This window comes from Eriocheir sinensis, chromosome 13 (assembly GCF_024679095.1).
Source record: "Eriocheir sinensis breed Jianghai 21 chromosome 13, ASM2467909v1, whole genome shotgun sequence".
NCBI lineage: Eukaryota > Metazoa > Arthropoda > Malacostraca > Decapoda > Varunidae > Eriocheir > Eriocheir sinensis.
The window spans coordinates 22,371,055-22,386,626 of NC_066521.1; the positions used below are offsets into that span (position 1 = coordinate 22,371,055).

Sequence of the window (15,572 nt, forward strand, 5' to 3'; positions counted from 1 at the left end):
CACACCTTGATCTTAATTCACTCCATCTCGGCGCCGCGGCACACATCAACCAGTGTTACTAAATTATCGTACTCAACCACGCAGCATATTGTATTCTCCGGCTTTTGACTCACAGCTATCGCAAAGAAACCCCAATAAGTAACGCTTTTAACGATAATTTTAACTGGAATCTCGTTATCTGTGTGGGTAGAAGTGTTTTGGGCCCTGGAACTGATAAATGCGATGTTTTGAGTACGGTAATATGGTAACGCTGACATCAACCCCACGTCGCCACACCTGTGCAGAGGATGATAGCCAGGTAAAGCCTCTCCGCCACAGGTGTGAGAGAGCTGACCAATCACGAGGCAGTATGAAACTCGTATTGACCCGTACTGAAAAGATGAATCCAGATCAGGGAGGGGAAAGAAGGTAGGGAGATTGCGGTTTGACCCTCCCTGCCACTTTCCTATGAGCGCATTGATAGGGTGATTCAGATTAGGGTAGGCAGGGAGGGGAGAAGAGCACTGTCCCACGGAAGTACTGACAGAGGAGGCAAGGAAGAAGGAAGCGTTCTGTCCCTCCCTGGCACTTTCCTATGATCGTATTGACAGGGTGACTCAGAGGGGGGAAGGGGGGACTCAAGTAACCGGGGAGAGATGTTGCTTAGATGACAGAGGTAAAGAAAAGGGGGGGGGGTCAGGTGACAGGGAGAGAGAGGAAAGGGGGTTCTTAGGTAACAGGGGAAGGGGGAAGACTTAGGTAATAAGGGAGAGAGGAGGAGCTTTGGTATGGCAGATGGAAGAGCTCTGTCCCTCCCTGTCACTTCCTTTCGACCGAATTGACAGGGTAAGGGAGGCAGGGAGGTAGGGAACGTTCTCTCTCCCTCTACCATTGCCCCATGAACTTACTGGCAGGGTGATTCAGATTAGGGGATCCAGGGAGGAAGGAGGCGATCTGTAACCTCCCTGCCAATGTCTCAAATTTACAAGGGAGACCTGGATACAGCGTTCTGCCCTTCCCTGCCACTGCCTTTTTATCGTAATGGCAGGGTGATTCAAATTAAGGGAGGAAGGGAGGAAGGAAGCGCTCCCATTCTTCCTACCACTGTCCCAGAACTTACACGGAAGGCAGGAAGGTAGCGTTCTGTCCCTCCCTGCCCCTGCCTCACGATCCTCTGTACAGGGTGATTCAAATTCAGGGAGGAAGGGAGGACAGGAGGAAGTGTTCCTGAGCCTTCCTCACCCTGTATCGGCCGAGTGGCGTGACGCAGCGAGACTGATAAGGTTCTGTCCCTGCCACTGACTTTTTATCGTAATGGCAGGGTGATTCAAATTAAGGGAGGAAGGGAGGACGGAAGTGTTCTGAGCCTTCCTACCACTGTCCCAGAATTTACATGGAAGGCAGGGAGGTAACGTTCTGTCCCTCCCTGCCACTGCCTTTTTATCGTAATGGCAGGGTGATTCAAATTAAGGGAGGAAGGGAGGGCTCCATTGTTCAGGTGACAGGGAGAGAGAGGGAGGAGGGATCTTAGGTAACAGGGGAGGGGGGGGAGGGGACTCCCCCCTCACCCTTGCACCTGCCTCACCCCTGTCGGCTGAGAGCGGCGAGACTGAGCGAGACTGATAAGGTTATTGGCTTCCGTTGCTGCTTCCGTCAGAGAGGGGAAGGAGGAGGGAGGAGGGGGGGGGGGGGGGGGGGGGGGGGAGAGGGAGAGGGAGGGGGGGGAGAGAAGGGGGGATGACAAGGGGAGAGAAGTCAGGGGAGAGAAGGGGGTGCTTAGGTGACAGGGGAGAGAGAGAGAAGGGGGTTCTTAGGTAACAGGGGAAGGGGAAGGCTTAGGTGATAGAGGGAGAGAAGGAGCTTAGGTTACAGGGGGAAGGGGATGACAGTTGACAGGGGGAATAGGGGGGCCGAGGGACATGGGGAAGGGGGGGAACTCAGGTGACACCCTCCCTCACTCTTCCTCCTTCCCCTCTTCTCCCTCCTTCCCTGGCCCGTCATCCCCCCCCCACCCCCTCTTTCCCTTGTCACCAACCCCCAGTTCAGTTACCGCAGATGTATGGGTGAAGGGGACAGATGAAGGGATGCAGGTGGCTTTTCATCATCTCTCACTCCCTTTTAGAACTCCCTTTTCTTCCGTGTTATCTCCCCTTCGCAACGCTCGCTCCACCGTTGCTCTTTTCCCGTTACCCCCGCCAACAATGCCCCGTTTAGGTACCTTGAATGTACGTAAGTAAGGGTTCAGTTAGAGAGGTACGGGTGACTTTCCCTCCATTTCTCCTTCCCCACCTTTCCCTCCATTTCTCCTTCCCCACCTTTCCCTCCATTTCTCCTTCCCCACCTTTCCCTCCATTTCAGGACTCGCCCTTGTCCCTCCGCACCGCACGCTCCACCGCCACTCCTTCCCCGTCCCTCCCTCCAATAAAGCCTTAAGTTCAGGTACCTCAGATGTATGGGTAAAGATAGTTAGATGGGGAGGTTCAGGTGACTCCCCCCCCTCCCACTTCTCCTTCCCCACCTTTCCCCCCATTTCAGGACTCCCTTTTCGCCCGTCTTATCGCTCCTCCTCGCCGCACGCACCAACAAAGCTCCAGGTATCGGCTTCCGTCGTACTCTCAGGTCGCGCTCAGCGGCTAGATTCGCACCTCCCGACGACCCCGACACACACACACACACACACACACACACACACACACACACACACACACACACACACACACGGCATAATGAAGAGTGTCAGTAGTACCCATTGACAGTTCGCTCCGTTTCCCTGAGGTGTTGAGCGGGGCGGGGCTGTAATGGGGTGTAGGGTGAGAAAAAGAAGAAGAAGAAGAAGAAGAAGAAGAAGAAGGGACGTTGTGGCAAGTTGATGAATACGCAGCAAATAAGGAAAAGAAGAAGATGAAGAAGTCGACGAAGGTGAAAACAAAGGCGGTAAAGGCGAAGACGAAGACGGTACAGACATTGGCAAAGGCGAAGGTGAAGATGAAAACAAAGACTTAGAAGGTCAAGACAATGGCGAACATGAAGGCGTTAGCGGTAAAGGCGAAGGTGAAGGCGAAGGCTGACGAGAGACGGGGCGCGGCGGGGCGGAGCGGTGACCTGTGACCTAAATGACCAACCACCACCTCCTGTATCGATCACCGCGCCGCCACCACCACCACCACCACCACGCAGCCGGATGGTCTCAGGGCGTAGTAGGTCGACGAAGTTAGCGACAAGGAAGAAAAAGGAGAGATTTCATTAATAAAAGCTGAGGATGGCCTTCAAGAACCCATAGGACGCGTGGGACTGTTCTTGGGGCAGTGTGACCTCGTTGTGGGCCGTTTCGGGGCAAAGAGAAACGAAGAAATAGACAAAGAAGCGAAACGGGGGAGCCTTAGGACGGAGCGGGGACATGTGGGGCAGTTCTGGGGGCAGTGTGACCTCTTATCGGGGCGTTCCGGGGCAGAGAGAGACGAAGAAATACACAAAGAAGCAAAAGGAGGCGAAACAGAAAGAGGCATAGCATTGAGGAAGTCTTATAACCTGGGGAGAGACATGTGGGATGATTCTCGGGGCAATGTGATCTTATAGCGGGGCGTTTCGGAGTGTGTTTAGGTGGGGAGTCTTGCTTCTCTTCGGCGGCGAGGTGTCTCAAGAAGCGCCGATAGACAAAGACATCGAAGTCGCGTGGAGGGGACGGAGGAGGAAGAAAAGAAGAAGGAAAGAAAATTAACAAAGAGGCAAAACAGGGCAAAGCAGAAAGTGGCAGAGCTTCGGGGCGGCCTTAGAACCTTAGGACGATGTATAGCTGGTCTCTTAAGGGCTTCGAGGGGTATAGTAAAGGGCAATAGAGCAGCCTTTGTTGTGTCGAGGGTAGCGGGGTGTGGTGTGGACGGGAAGGGCATTAGAGCAGTTTTAAGCTTGAGGGCGGGAAAGTGCGTGTGTTTAGGTGGTGGGTCTTGCTTCTCTTCGGCGGCGAGGTGTCTCAAGAAGCGCCGCCAGACAAAGACATCGAAGTCGCGTGGAGGGGACGAGGAGGAAGAAAAGAAGAAGGCGGAGGAGAAAGAGAAGTAGGAAAAGAAGGAGAAGAGAACGAACAAGTGAACTCAGTAGCCTCAGAAGAAGACAACAAGAACAGACCAAGAACACGATGCCAAGAACAACAAGAACAAGACTACGAAAAAGAAGATGAAAACGAAGAAGTGCCAGAAACTCAGTAGCCTCAGAACAAGAGACAACAAGAACAGACCAAGAACACGATGCCAAAAGGAAGAACAAGAACAAGAACACGAAAAAGAAGGAGATGAAGACACTGAACAAGTACCACACACTCATTCAGACTCAAAATAGGAACAAAACAAGAACAGACCAAGAACACGATGCCAAGAACAACAAGAACAAGACTACGAAAAAGAAGAAGATGAAAACGAAGAAGGCGACGCCGGAGAAGATAGGAGAAGACAATGAACAAGTACCACACACTCTTACAGACTCAAAACAGGAACAAAACAAGAACAAGACACGAACACGATGGCAGGAGGAACAAGAACAAGAACATGAAAGAGAAAGAAGAAGGAAACGAAGAAGGAGACGCGGGAGGAGGAGGTAGAAGAGGCGGAGGAGGTGACGAGACTGAAGGTAGCGTCAACCCACCTAGCGGAGGGGCAGGTGACAGGTGCTGGAGGGAGGAAGAGGTTCAAGGTGAAGCTCTCCCTCTCCTACAGCCCCCCTTTCGTCGCCCCCCCAGCGCCTCCTCCCTCTCCCTCTCTCTCGACCTTATTAAATTAAAGATGCAGTGGGCCGCGCTGCGCCTCGGAGTCCCTGCTCGAGGGTCACCCGTACCTGCACGCCGCCACCTGTAAGCTACCTGTGAGCCCCTTCGCCAGGTACTGCGTTGGGGCGGGACTCACCTGACCAAGAAGAGGAGGAGGAGGAGGAGGAGAAGGAGGAGATTAGGTTGTGTTTGCATAAGAGGAGAAAGAAGAGTAGGTCGTGATGGCTGTATTTGAAGAAGAGGAGGTGATGGAGGTGATGGTTGTGTTGGTGGTGTAGAAGGAGGAGGAGGAGGAGGAGGAGGAGGAAGAGATGGTGGTGGTGGTGGAGGTCACAGGTGGTTTTCTCTCTATTCTTTCTTCTCTTCCTCTTTATTTTCCTTATCCACATGTTATTCCCATTCCTACTCTTCTTTAACTCTACCTCTCTTCCTTTTCCTCTTCCGCCTCCTTATCCACACTTTTTCTCCCTCCTACTCTTTCTTCACCCTTCTGGCGGGAGTTTATTTTTCAAACCGAGTCATCCGTCACTGGAACAACCTTCCCTCTAAATTACTTAGTGCGGAAACCATCAACTCCTTTAAAAATCGTATCGACCGTTACTTCCTTGCGTCAGGAGTGAACTGAACATACGTACCGACGCGCTGTGATCGTTTCTGGGGGGATTTGAAGTGACTGTCGGGTAGATTAAATCACTAGAGCGGGCAGCCTCGTAATGAGCCGATAGAGTTCCTGTGGCTTGCCCTTCCGTGTTTCCATGTTTCTGTCTTCTCCTCCTTCTCTTTCTCCTTCTCTCTCTCCCTAAGGCCTTGTGGAATCTGCTGTAGGCGCCGTAGCTGCTATTAACTGTCTCCACCTCCTCCTTCTCCTCCTCCTCCTCCTCCTCCTCTTCTCTTATCTCTCGGCTCCTGTCTGTTTCCTTTCCCCTTTTACATTTGCCTCGATGAAACACCTTTTGTCTCCCTCCACTTTGACTGCCTGCCATTGCCGCCGCCGCCGCCACAGCATCGCCACGTGTCCATAGTCTTGCCCTGTATAGCCACCCATCCCTGCCTAACCCTGTACAGCACCACCTTGGCCCTGCTCTTCTGCCCCTACCACCCCACCGCCTTGCCACGTCTCGCCTCTCGCCATGGGTTTAAAATTGTAGGTCTGTCTGATATATTTTTCCCCTGCTTAACCTTGTATAACTCTCCTCTTGGTTCTGTTGCTCGTATATTCCTCTGCCTATTTCTTTCCCGTGATTTGCCTTACTACCCCGGCTCCCTACCATCTGTCCTCCCGCCCTCATGTTTCACGCCTCTGTCTCCCGCCCGAAGCCGTGTTAGTGAAGATTCTGATGTTTGGCTTTCAAAGAGGAGGTGTTTCTTTCTGTGTTTCCTTCCTAACTTCTAGAAATCGTGTGTGTACTTCTAGAAACCTTTAAAAACTGTTGATATTGTAGTAGTTCCTCTGTCTGCTCTGCCCGAAGCCGTGTTAGTGAAGAGTCTGATGTTTGGCTTTCAAAGAGGTGTTTCTTTCTGTGTTTCCTTCCTAACTTCTAGAAATCGTGCGGTACTTTTAGAAACCCTTAAAAATTGCTGATATTGAAGTAGTTCCTCATGTTTCACGGCCTCTGTCTGCTCTGCCCGAAGCCGTGTTAGTGAGGAGTCTGATGTTTGGCTTTCAAAGAGGTGTTTCTTTCTGTGTTCCCTTCCTATCTTCTAGAAATCGTGCGTGTACTTTTAGAATCCCTTAAAAGCTGATGATGATGTAGTAGTTCCTCTGTCTGCTCTGCCCGAAGCCGTGTTAGTGAAGAGTTTGATGTTTAGCTTTCAAAGAGGAGGTGTTTCTTTCTGTTTCCTTCCTAACTTCTAGAAATCGTGCGTATACTTTTAGAATCCCTTAAAAGCTGCTAATGATGTAGTAGTTCTTGTGTGGTACTTTTATGGACTTCGAAGCTTGGTTTGTTTGTTTATGTCCTGTAAGTTGTTGACGAGGGACAGCTCATATGGACCTCAATACTCAAACTTATATGCTCTTAGATAACTTAACTGATAACTTCTTCCTCTTCTTCTTCTTCTTTTTCTTTTTCTTCTCTTGGTTCTTATTTTTCTCCTTGTGTTGTTGTTTTAGTCTTTCTTTCAATAACTACTCTTTCTGATACTTCTTCTTTCTCTATTTATCTTCATTCTCCTTTGCATCATCTTCTTAACTGTCTTCTTCTTCTTCTTCTTCTTCTTCTTCTTCTTCGCATTCATAAATACCTCTACCCCGTATTAAGCTTTCCATTGTGTCTGCCTCAACGACGTACCTTCTTCTCCTCCTTCATCGTCTTCCTCCTCCTCCTCCTCGCTCTTCCTTCCTTCCTTCTGCGCCAACTCCATAACTCACGAAACAGGGAAAATACCGAGAATAATGCGCACCAGCCTAGTCCAGTCTCTCCATCAATCCCGCGAAGCCTTGTCACCTGGGGAGCCAATCACAACCCAGCATGCCGTGACGAGAGCCAATCAAAAGCGAGAATCGTAAATTAGAAAACCAATCACAGAAAGAGAAAATGTTATGTTGGTGTAAAAAAAAATTGTTTATATGTGTTACGTGTTGGAAATTTAGATATTGTTGTTGTTGATGATGATGATGATGAATATGTGTACCTGAGAGAGAGAGAGAGAGAGAGAGAGAGAGAGAGAGAGAGAGATAATGTCACGGATGGAAGATGGGGAGATAGAAGAAAAAGTGATTGAAGGAAGAGGGGGAGGAGAAGGAAGAGGAAGAGGAAGAAGAAGAGGAGGAGGAGGATTAAAGTCGTGATAAAGGAGGCAGATGGAGGAAAGGAAGGGTAAAGATGAAGAGATGAGAGGAGGAGGAAAAGGAAGAAGAGGAAGAGGAGAAGGAGGAAGAAGAAGAAGAAGAAGCACAAGAACGCAAATTTCGAAGAAGGGAAGAGTGGATAAGTGTGTGTGTGTGTGTGTGTGTGTGTGTGTGTGTGTGTGTGTGTGTGTGTGTGTGTGTATGTAATATCGTCCCCCCTACCTCACCAATCACCTCCTCCTCAGCACCTCCCCTCATCACCTCCCACCCATTACCTCCCCCATCACCTCCCACCCATCACCTCCACCCATCACCTCCCCCCATCACCTCCCACCCATCACCTCCCTATCACCTTCCCCATCACCTCCCCCATCACCTTCCCTTCATCACCTTCCCTCATCACCCCCCCTCCCCCATCACCCCTTCCCCCCCTCAGTCTTCAGGAAAGCTGCTGGTCGGTATTCCCACAACATTGAAGTCTGTCATAAATAATGTGAGATTATGCGACGTTTGCCAACCCCTGTCTATGTATAGCCGCGTCCCGTCCCGTCTCTGTCACCTGCACTGGCCCAAACACACACACACACACACACACACACACACACACACACACACACACACACACACATACACAGACACGGACACAGACACACACATATATATATAATTAGTCATATTCAGTTACTATATATATTTTTTTTTTACGAATTCGTTTTTTGTTTTCTTATTTCCCTCTTTTTTTTCTTTTCTTCTTCTTCTTTTCCGTCTTCTATCCTCTTATACACACGCACTTACGCACACGCACACAGGGTTCAAGGGCTTCTGTGGCGTTAGAATGCGTTTAAGATGTGGAGGTTTTGGAAGTTTGACTCAGTCTGGCAAAAAAATAAAATGCGATGAGGTCAAATCAGTTAAGTAACCACGTCACACACACACACACACACACACACACACACACACACACACACACACACACACACACACACACACACACACACACACACACACACACACACACACACACACACATACAGTCTCCCTCTTTCGTTCTTTCTCCAAAATTTGTGTTCTTCTCTAGCTTCTTCTCTTCCTCCTTCTCCTCCCCCTCCTCCTCCTCCTCCTCCTTTTCTTATTCTTCCTCTTCTACTTCCTTTCTTCATCCTTCAACCATTTCACCATTCCTCTCGTCGCCTTCCTCCTCCTCCTCCTCCTCCTCCTCCGAAAAATTCTCCCCCCTGTGTGAGTCTTCAAGTATTCATGTTCTAAACGTGTTCTGCACCACACACCTCGTTCGCTTCCTGTGTTTGCTCATTTGTTGTTTTTCCTTTGCTTTTCTTTGATTTGAGTTTGCCTGTTTTTGTTTTGGGTATCTCATTTTTTGTTTGTTTTATTGTTATTGTTTTTCCTTTGCTTTTCTTTGATTTGAGTTTGCCTGTTTTTGTTTTGGGGTATCTCATTTTTTGTTTTTTTTATAATTATTGTTTTTTCTTTGTTTTTCTTTGATTTGAGTTTGCCTGTTTTTGTTTTTGGGGTATCTCATTTTTTGTTTGTTTTATTGTTATTGTTTTTCCTTTGCTTTTTATTTGATTTGGGTTTGCCTGGTTTTGTTTTTGGGGTATCTCATTTTTTGTTTGTTTTATTGTTATTGTTTTTCCTTTGCTTTTTATTTGATTTGAGTTTGCCTGTTTTTGTTTTGGGTTATTTCATTTTTTTTTTATAATTATTGTTTTTCCTTTGTTTTCTTTGATTTGAGTTTGCCTGTTTTTGTTTTTTATAATTATTGTTTTTCCTTTGTTTTCTTTGATTTGAGTTTGCCTGTTTTTGTTTTTGCGTATCTCATTTTTTGTTTGTTTTATAATTATTGTTTTTCCTTTGCTTTTCTTTGATTTGAGTTTGCCTGTTTTTGTTTTGAGCATTTCATTTTTTGTTTGTTTTATTATTATTGTTTTTCCTTTGTTTTTCTTTGATTTGAGTTTGCCTGTTTTTGTTTTGGGAATTTCATTTTTTGTTTGTTTTATAATTATTGTTTTTCCTTTGCTTTTTATTTGATTTGAGTTTGCCTGTTTTTGTTTTGGGTATTTCATTTTTTGTTTGTTTTATTGTTATTATTATTATTATTATTATTATTATTATTATTATTATTATTGTTAGCAGTAGGAGGAGGAGTATTTTTCTGTTTGGCAATAGTGACCTTAGAGTTGTTACGCATTTCAAACAATAACAAACAGCTACAACTCTTATCCTACTGCGTAAGTCGTATCCCTCTCAGATCAGATCTCAGATCAGATCAGATGTTTTAGTCTTCTGAACTCTTTGTCTTTCCTTCCAGAGTTTTTTTCAAGTAACTTTTCCTTTCTTCTACTGCCTTCACCCACGTGCGCCAGAATGGAGTTGGATCTCTCTAAGGGACTGGGGGTGTTGGGTCCTCCGTTTATAAGCTTCTGGAGCCTATAATTCCTCTTTCCTTATATTGCCTTCCACTGCATGTCATTCAACTCTTCCTATTCTTTACCCCCAATTCCCTAACACCTCTACTGCCTTCATCCCCGTACGTCAGAAGGGAGTTGGATCCTTCTAGGGGTGTCGCGTCCTGTGTTTACAAGCTTCTGGTGCCTATAATTCCCCTTTCCTCATATTGCCTTCCACTGCCTGTCATTCAACTGTCCCTATTCTTACAACCAACTCCAGAATCCTTTACTTCCTTCATCCTCGTACGTCAGAGGGGAGTTGGATCTTTCTAGGGGTGTCGCGTCCTCTGTTTATAGGTTTCTGCTGCCTATAATCCCCCTTTTCTTATATTGCCTCTCTTTCTACTCTCCCTATTCTTACAACCAAATCCACAATCCTTTACTTCCTCCATCCCCGTAAGTCAGAGGGGAGTTGGATCTTTCTAGAGGTGTCGCGTCCTCTGTTTATAGGCTTCTGGCGTCGATACTTCTCCTTTCTTCCTCCCGACTATCGCATATCTTTCTACTCTCCCTATTCTTACAACCAAATCCACAACCCTTTAGCTTCCTTCATCCCCGTACGCCTTAAGGGATTTGGACATATTAAGGGTGTCACGTCTTGTGTTTATAGGCTTCTGGCGCCAATATTCCACCTGATTCTCGTTGCTCTGAGCGTATGCGGCCAACATTTCGACACTTTGATATCCGCGTGTGATGGAGAGGCGGGGACGACTTTGCAATGAGTCCCGAAATGTGTGGCGAGACAAGATCCGAGGTGTTTTTGCCCAGCAGGTGTGTCTAAGGCCTTGCTTGTTCCCCCGACGCCTCCCTTTCGCTCTTACTTAAGGTCTTGGGAGGCGAGGCGCGAGAGAACGTATTAATCTTGTACGGGATTTGTTATTTACGGGATTGGAAGGGAAGGGAAGGTTGGGAGAGGGACATGCTAGGTTACCGAAGATATTGAAATGGTGTAAAGAAAATCATTAGAGAGAGAGTGAGAAGAAATGGATGGAAAGGGAAGGGATGATAAGTATAGGGAAAGATAAATGCTATACAGCTTACCAAAGATATAAAACCGAACGAAATAAAGAGAGAAAGAGAGAAGGAAGGAAAGGAATGGGAAGGGAAAAGAAAAAGAAGGGAAGGAAAAGGAAGGAAGGGAAAGGAGAAATACAAGATTACAAAAGATATAAAGCCAGTGAAAAGAAACGAATAAGAGAGAAAGGAAAATATAGTTAGATAGAGAAAAGAAAGAAAGGAGAGTGCGAGAGAGTGTGTGTATTCAAGGAGGCACACCCCAAACACACAGCTATTCTCGGCCTTACAAGCACTAGATAGAGAAAGCAAGAAGGAAGGAAAGGAATGGGAAGGGAAAAGAATAAGAAGGGAAGAAAAGGAAGGGAAGGGAAGGAAAAGGAAGATAGAGGAAGGAAAAAAATGAGAGAGAGAGAGAGAGAGTGTGTGTGTGTGTCTGTATATTCAAGGAGGCACACACACCCAAACACACAACCATTCTCTGCCGTACAAGCACTAGATAGAGAAGAAGGAGAAGGAGGGGGCGGAGGGGGATGAAACGGAGCCCAGCTGAGTTTTATTCTGAGAGGGAGACAGGGACACGGAGACGCAGGCTGGCAAGGTATAGTCTCCGGCCCGTCCTCGTCCGTCTGCGTGACATATCTGTTTGTCTACCTATCTGTATATCTATTTATATGTCTGCCTGCCCGTATTTCTAACGCTAATTTGTGTGATGCCATTGAAGAGAGAGAGAGAAGGGGGAAGACAGAGACAGAGAGAGAGGCAGAAAGGGAGAGGGAGAGGGAGAGGGAGTGAGAGAGAGGCAGAGAGAGAGAGAGAGAGAGAGAGAGAGAGAGAGAGAGAGAGAGAGAGAGAGAGAGAGAGAGAGAGAGAGAGAGAGAGAGAGAGAGAGAGAGGCAGAGAGAGAGGAGGAGGAGAAGTAGAATAAGGAGGAGGAGGACGAGGACGAGGAGGAGGAGGAGGAGGAGGAGGAGGAGGGAAAAGAAAAAAGGGAGATAAGGGATAATGAATTAGTATAAACAAGAGTTATGAGAAGGAAGGAAGACTTGAAAGGAGAGGAAATGAGAAAGGAAGGAAGAAAATTAAAAGAACTATGATTTTTCTTAACACTTTTCTGTCTGTTTTTTGCCTCTGAGTGAAAGGAAATACAACCAAAGCATTTTTCTCCATTAACACCTAATAACTGACTCGTAATTACTGTAATAAAAAAATAATGATACACCCACTTAACCCACATTCAAAAACCTTCAATATAAAAAGAAAGTGTGGTGCTTGCATGCGGTAGGTGCGGTGATTCTAAGGCTTTTTGTCCCTGCAGTTAAGTGACGCGTGTGTACCGACGGCTGTCTCGGCGTGCACAAGTCACCAAGGCATGCAGCGTGCGGGGCCTGGCGGGGCTTGGCGGGGCTTGGCGGGACTCGGGTTACTACGCCGCCGCCGCCGCTACTGCACACGTGGCGAGGAAGGAAGGACGAGCGGAAACAGGTGAGTGTTGATTGTTTGGCGTTACTTTCACTTTTCTTTGATGTTGTTTCGGTGTTGGTGTTGGTGTGGTGATAGCGGTTTTGTTAGTGAATTTATTGTTTGCGGTCTTTGTTTGTTGTTTTGTTTGTTACTTGTAGGCTGGTTTTGTTTGCTTTGTCTTGCTTTTGTTATTTTTTAAAGTTTTTGAGTTGTTTGATATTTTGTTTCTGTTGTTTATACTTTTTTCTGTTGTTTTTGTTTCGTTTTTGTTAGTCATTGTGTTTGTTTCTTTGTGTTCTTTGTGACTGGTATTTTTGTTTTTTTTGTTTTTAATGCTCTTGTTTGTCTCTTGTTTTACTGTTTTTCTGTTTTGTTTTCTTAGTTATGTGTTTTCTTGTGATTTTCCTCTTGTTTATTCTTTTGTTTTTGTCATTTCCACTTTTCTCACACCTTTCCCCCTTAGTAAATCGCATTAGAAAACAGACGAATCAACTCCCTTACAGAAAACAAACAAATTATATACACTACTGAATCCCTTTACCATAAGCACTCCATCCTAAACACCTCCAATTACCAGTTCAAACGAGTATCTAATTTTCTATACGTATTCTGTGATTAGCTTTCCATGCAAGTTTATTTCCGTGGTCAAACGAATACCTAGAATGTGGATGTCAATTTCTAGCTCTATTTTTAAGTGCAGGTGGGCGGGGGTGATCGTGGTGGTGGTGGTGGTGGTGGTGGTGCTCTCAGGATAATGATCGCATTCTGTCCACAAGCTCGCCAAACACAGTGGCTCCAACATATACACAGACGGTGGTGGTGGTGGTGGTGAGGATGAAATGGTCGAGGTGGAGATGGATGAGGTGTCTGAGGAGGAGGAGGAGGAGGTATAGAAGAAAAACAAGAAGATGGGCGTTGTATGTGTGTGTGTGTGTGTGTGTGTGTGTGTGTGTGTGTGTGTGTGTGTGTGTGTGTGTGTGTGTGTGTGTGTGTTTTGGGACCTGTAACAATAATGATAATGATGATGATCGATGATGACGCAATTAACTGCACCTGAGATCAGTTTGTCAATATATTTTGTTCATTACTTTCCCGATTTTTCTCCACGGTTGCGTTTTTTATCAATCCTCTTACAATTTCTGCAGCATCAGAATTAGAAAGTTAAAATTCAAGAACGTAAGAACATCCCTGCAATCACTGTGTCACTGTTATGTGTGTGGCAAAGAAGAGTTTGCCAATGGCACTGTGTGTGTGTGTGTGTGTGTGTGTGTGTGTGTGTGTCGCAGCGTGTGCCGGGGGGACAAGGGTAGGTCAGGTCAAGGCCTCGGGGCGCCACTCACCTGAACACGCTGGGAGTCTCGGCCTCGGGCGTCTGGGCCTTGGGCGACGCGGCGTAGCTGACGCTGACGTTGTTGTTGCTGAGCATCATGTTGTTGGGGGTGGTCGAGGCGTTCTTTTGGAGGGCGAGGTTGGTGTTGGAGAGTGAGGTAGACGTGGTGGAGGAGGAGGGCGGCCCCCAGGGCGTCCTGCCAACTCCCTCCCCTGAGGCAGTGATGGGCGGCGCGGAGGCGGGCGTCGCCACAGACCCGTTGTAGAGCACCGGCGATCGGTCGCCTTCAGGCAGGATGAGGTGCGGCAGAGTCACCTCCCGCGGCGGGCACGAGGAGGAGGGCGTGTCGAGCGGACAGGAGTCCCGGCGGGCGAGGCGCTCAGCCGCCGCGCTAGAGCTCTGGGCACCCCGCTGCTGCTGCTGCTGCTGCTGCTGCTGCGACTGCTGCTGGAGGTGGCCGGGGCTGAGGTCACCGCCGCAGGGCGCATCCCGGGAGCTGAGGCCCTTGAGGGTTTGCCACACGGGTCCGACACCCTCGCCGCCGCTCACCTTCATCCCGACGTCACCGCCGCAGCCACCACATCCACGCGGCCGCCCACACGCCTGCCCCTCACACACGGTGCCTGGCGGGGGGCCGCTGCACGGGAGGCTCAGCAGGGGCAGGGAGGGGAGGGGAGGTCTCTTGCTCAGCGTCGGGGACGGCAGCCTACCCAGGGCTGCCTCGCCCGGAGCCGTGCCCGGAGGAATCGGGTGCTCCGTACCGGCCAGCTCACGCGGCCACGCTCACCACGGCAGCCTCGCGCCTCAGCACTCTGCACGGTTTGCAACGCTCATACGCGGCCGCCGCCTCCTCGCCCGAACACTTGGCTAATCACACAGCTGGCCACAACACCCGCGGCGCACCAACACTCGTAGCGCCCACCCGGTAATTATCGGCGGCAGCACCTGCACGATTACAGCGAGCGCTAAGCACTGCTCTGTGCGTCCTCCGGATCACTGCTCGCGTAACGGCACCAAACGAGGTCAAGGCAGCCACAGGTTCGCAACACTCGGGGCACTGCACGCACGCACGCACGCACGCACGCAACACAGTCAGATGCAAGATGGCAGACAGCTTGGAGACGGCAAGGACTCCACCGTCACCGCTGCGGGACACAGGTTCACTCAAGGCTCATGTTGCACCAAGCCTACGAAGCACTGGCGGAAGGGGAGGGTGGGGGGCGTAACTGAACACCGAGGAGACTTGCTGAACACACTCAACACTCCTCAGCCCCGTAACGCAACTCTCAGCCTCACGCAACGCTGACGCAGGCGGCGGTGGCGTGGCGGTGGCGCGGTCGCAGTGGCGGAGACTCGGAGCTCTCAACACTGGCTCTGTACTCGAAGCTGCGGTGCGCGTGGTGTTGGCGCGCCCCGGGAACACGTCAGACTGCCCTGCCCCGCCCCGCCGCCCCGCCTCCACGCGCCTCCACCCCGCAGCTTTCCATTACCAAATGTCTCCCACGCCACAAGACACAGAGTACTGCCAAAAAGCGGTTCCTTTGCCCCTAGGAACGGTGCCGCGACTCGGGCCAGCGCGAGACACGAGGCGCTGGGCAACGGCAGGTCTCGGTTAGGTCAGGAAAAGCCTCATGTGCATAATAGCTGGAGTTGATGACCTGTGTATCCCGTGGGCCCGGCGTTATTGCCTCCGTGTGATAATGTTTCTTTGCGGGTCACTCCTCTTTCCCCCCCCCCCCACCCCTCCACCCCGCCCCTCAACCTCTT

At 49.0% G+C, this 15,572-nt stretch overlaps 1 protein-coding gene across 8 annotated transcripts in view; it reads right to left on the minus strand.

Moving 5' to 3' along the window:
• LOC126998202 (G protein-activated inward rectifier potassium channel 2-like) overlaps positions 1 to 15,446 on the minus strand; it is a 77,579-nt gene extending 62,133 nt beyond the window's left edge. For 5 of the 8 annotated variants that reach the window (XM_050859666.1, XM_050859664.1, XM_050859662.1 and 2 more), the window contains exon 1: positions 13,816 to 15,443. In XM_050859666.1, coding sequence (XP_050715623.1) covers positions 13,816 to 14,360 — 545 coding nt within the window. In that variant the 5' untranslated portion in view covers positions 14,361 to 15,443. Of the gene's footprint in view, positions 1 to 13,815 lie in introns of all 8 variants that reach the window. The other 3 variants (XM_050859661.1, XM_050859660.1, XM_050859667.1) reach the window with 2 other exon arrangements.
• Positions 15,447 to 15,572: the final 126 nt, after the last annotated feature.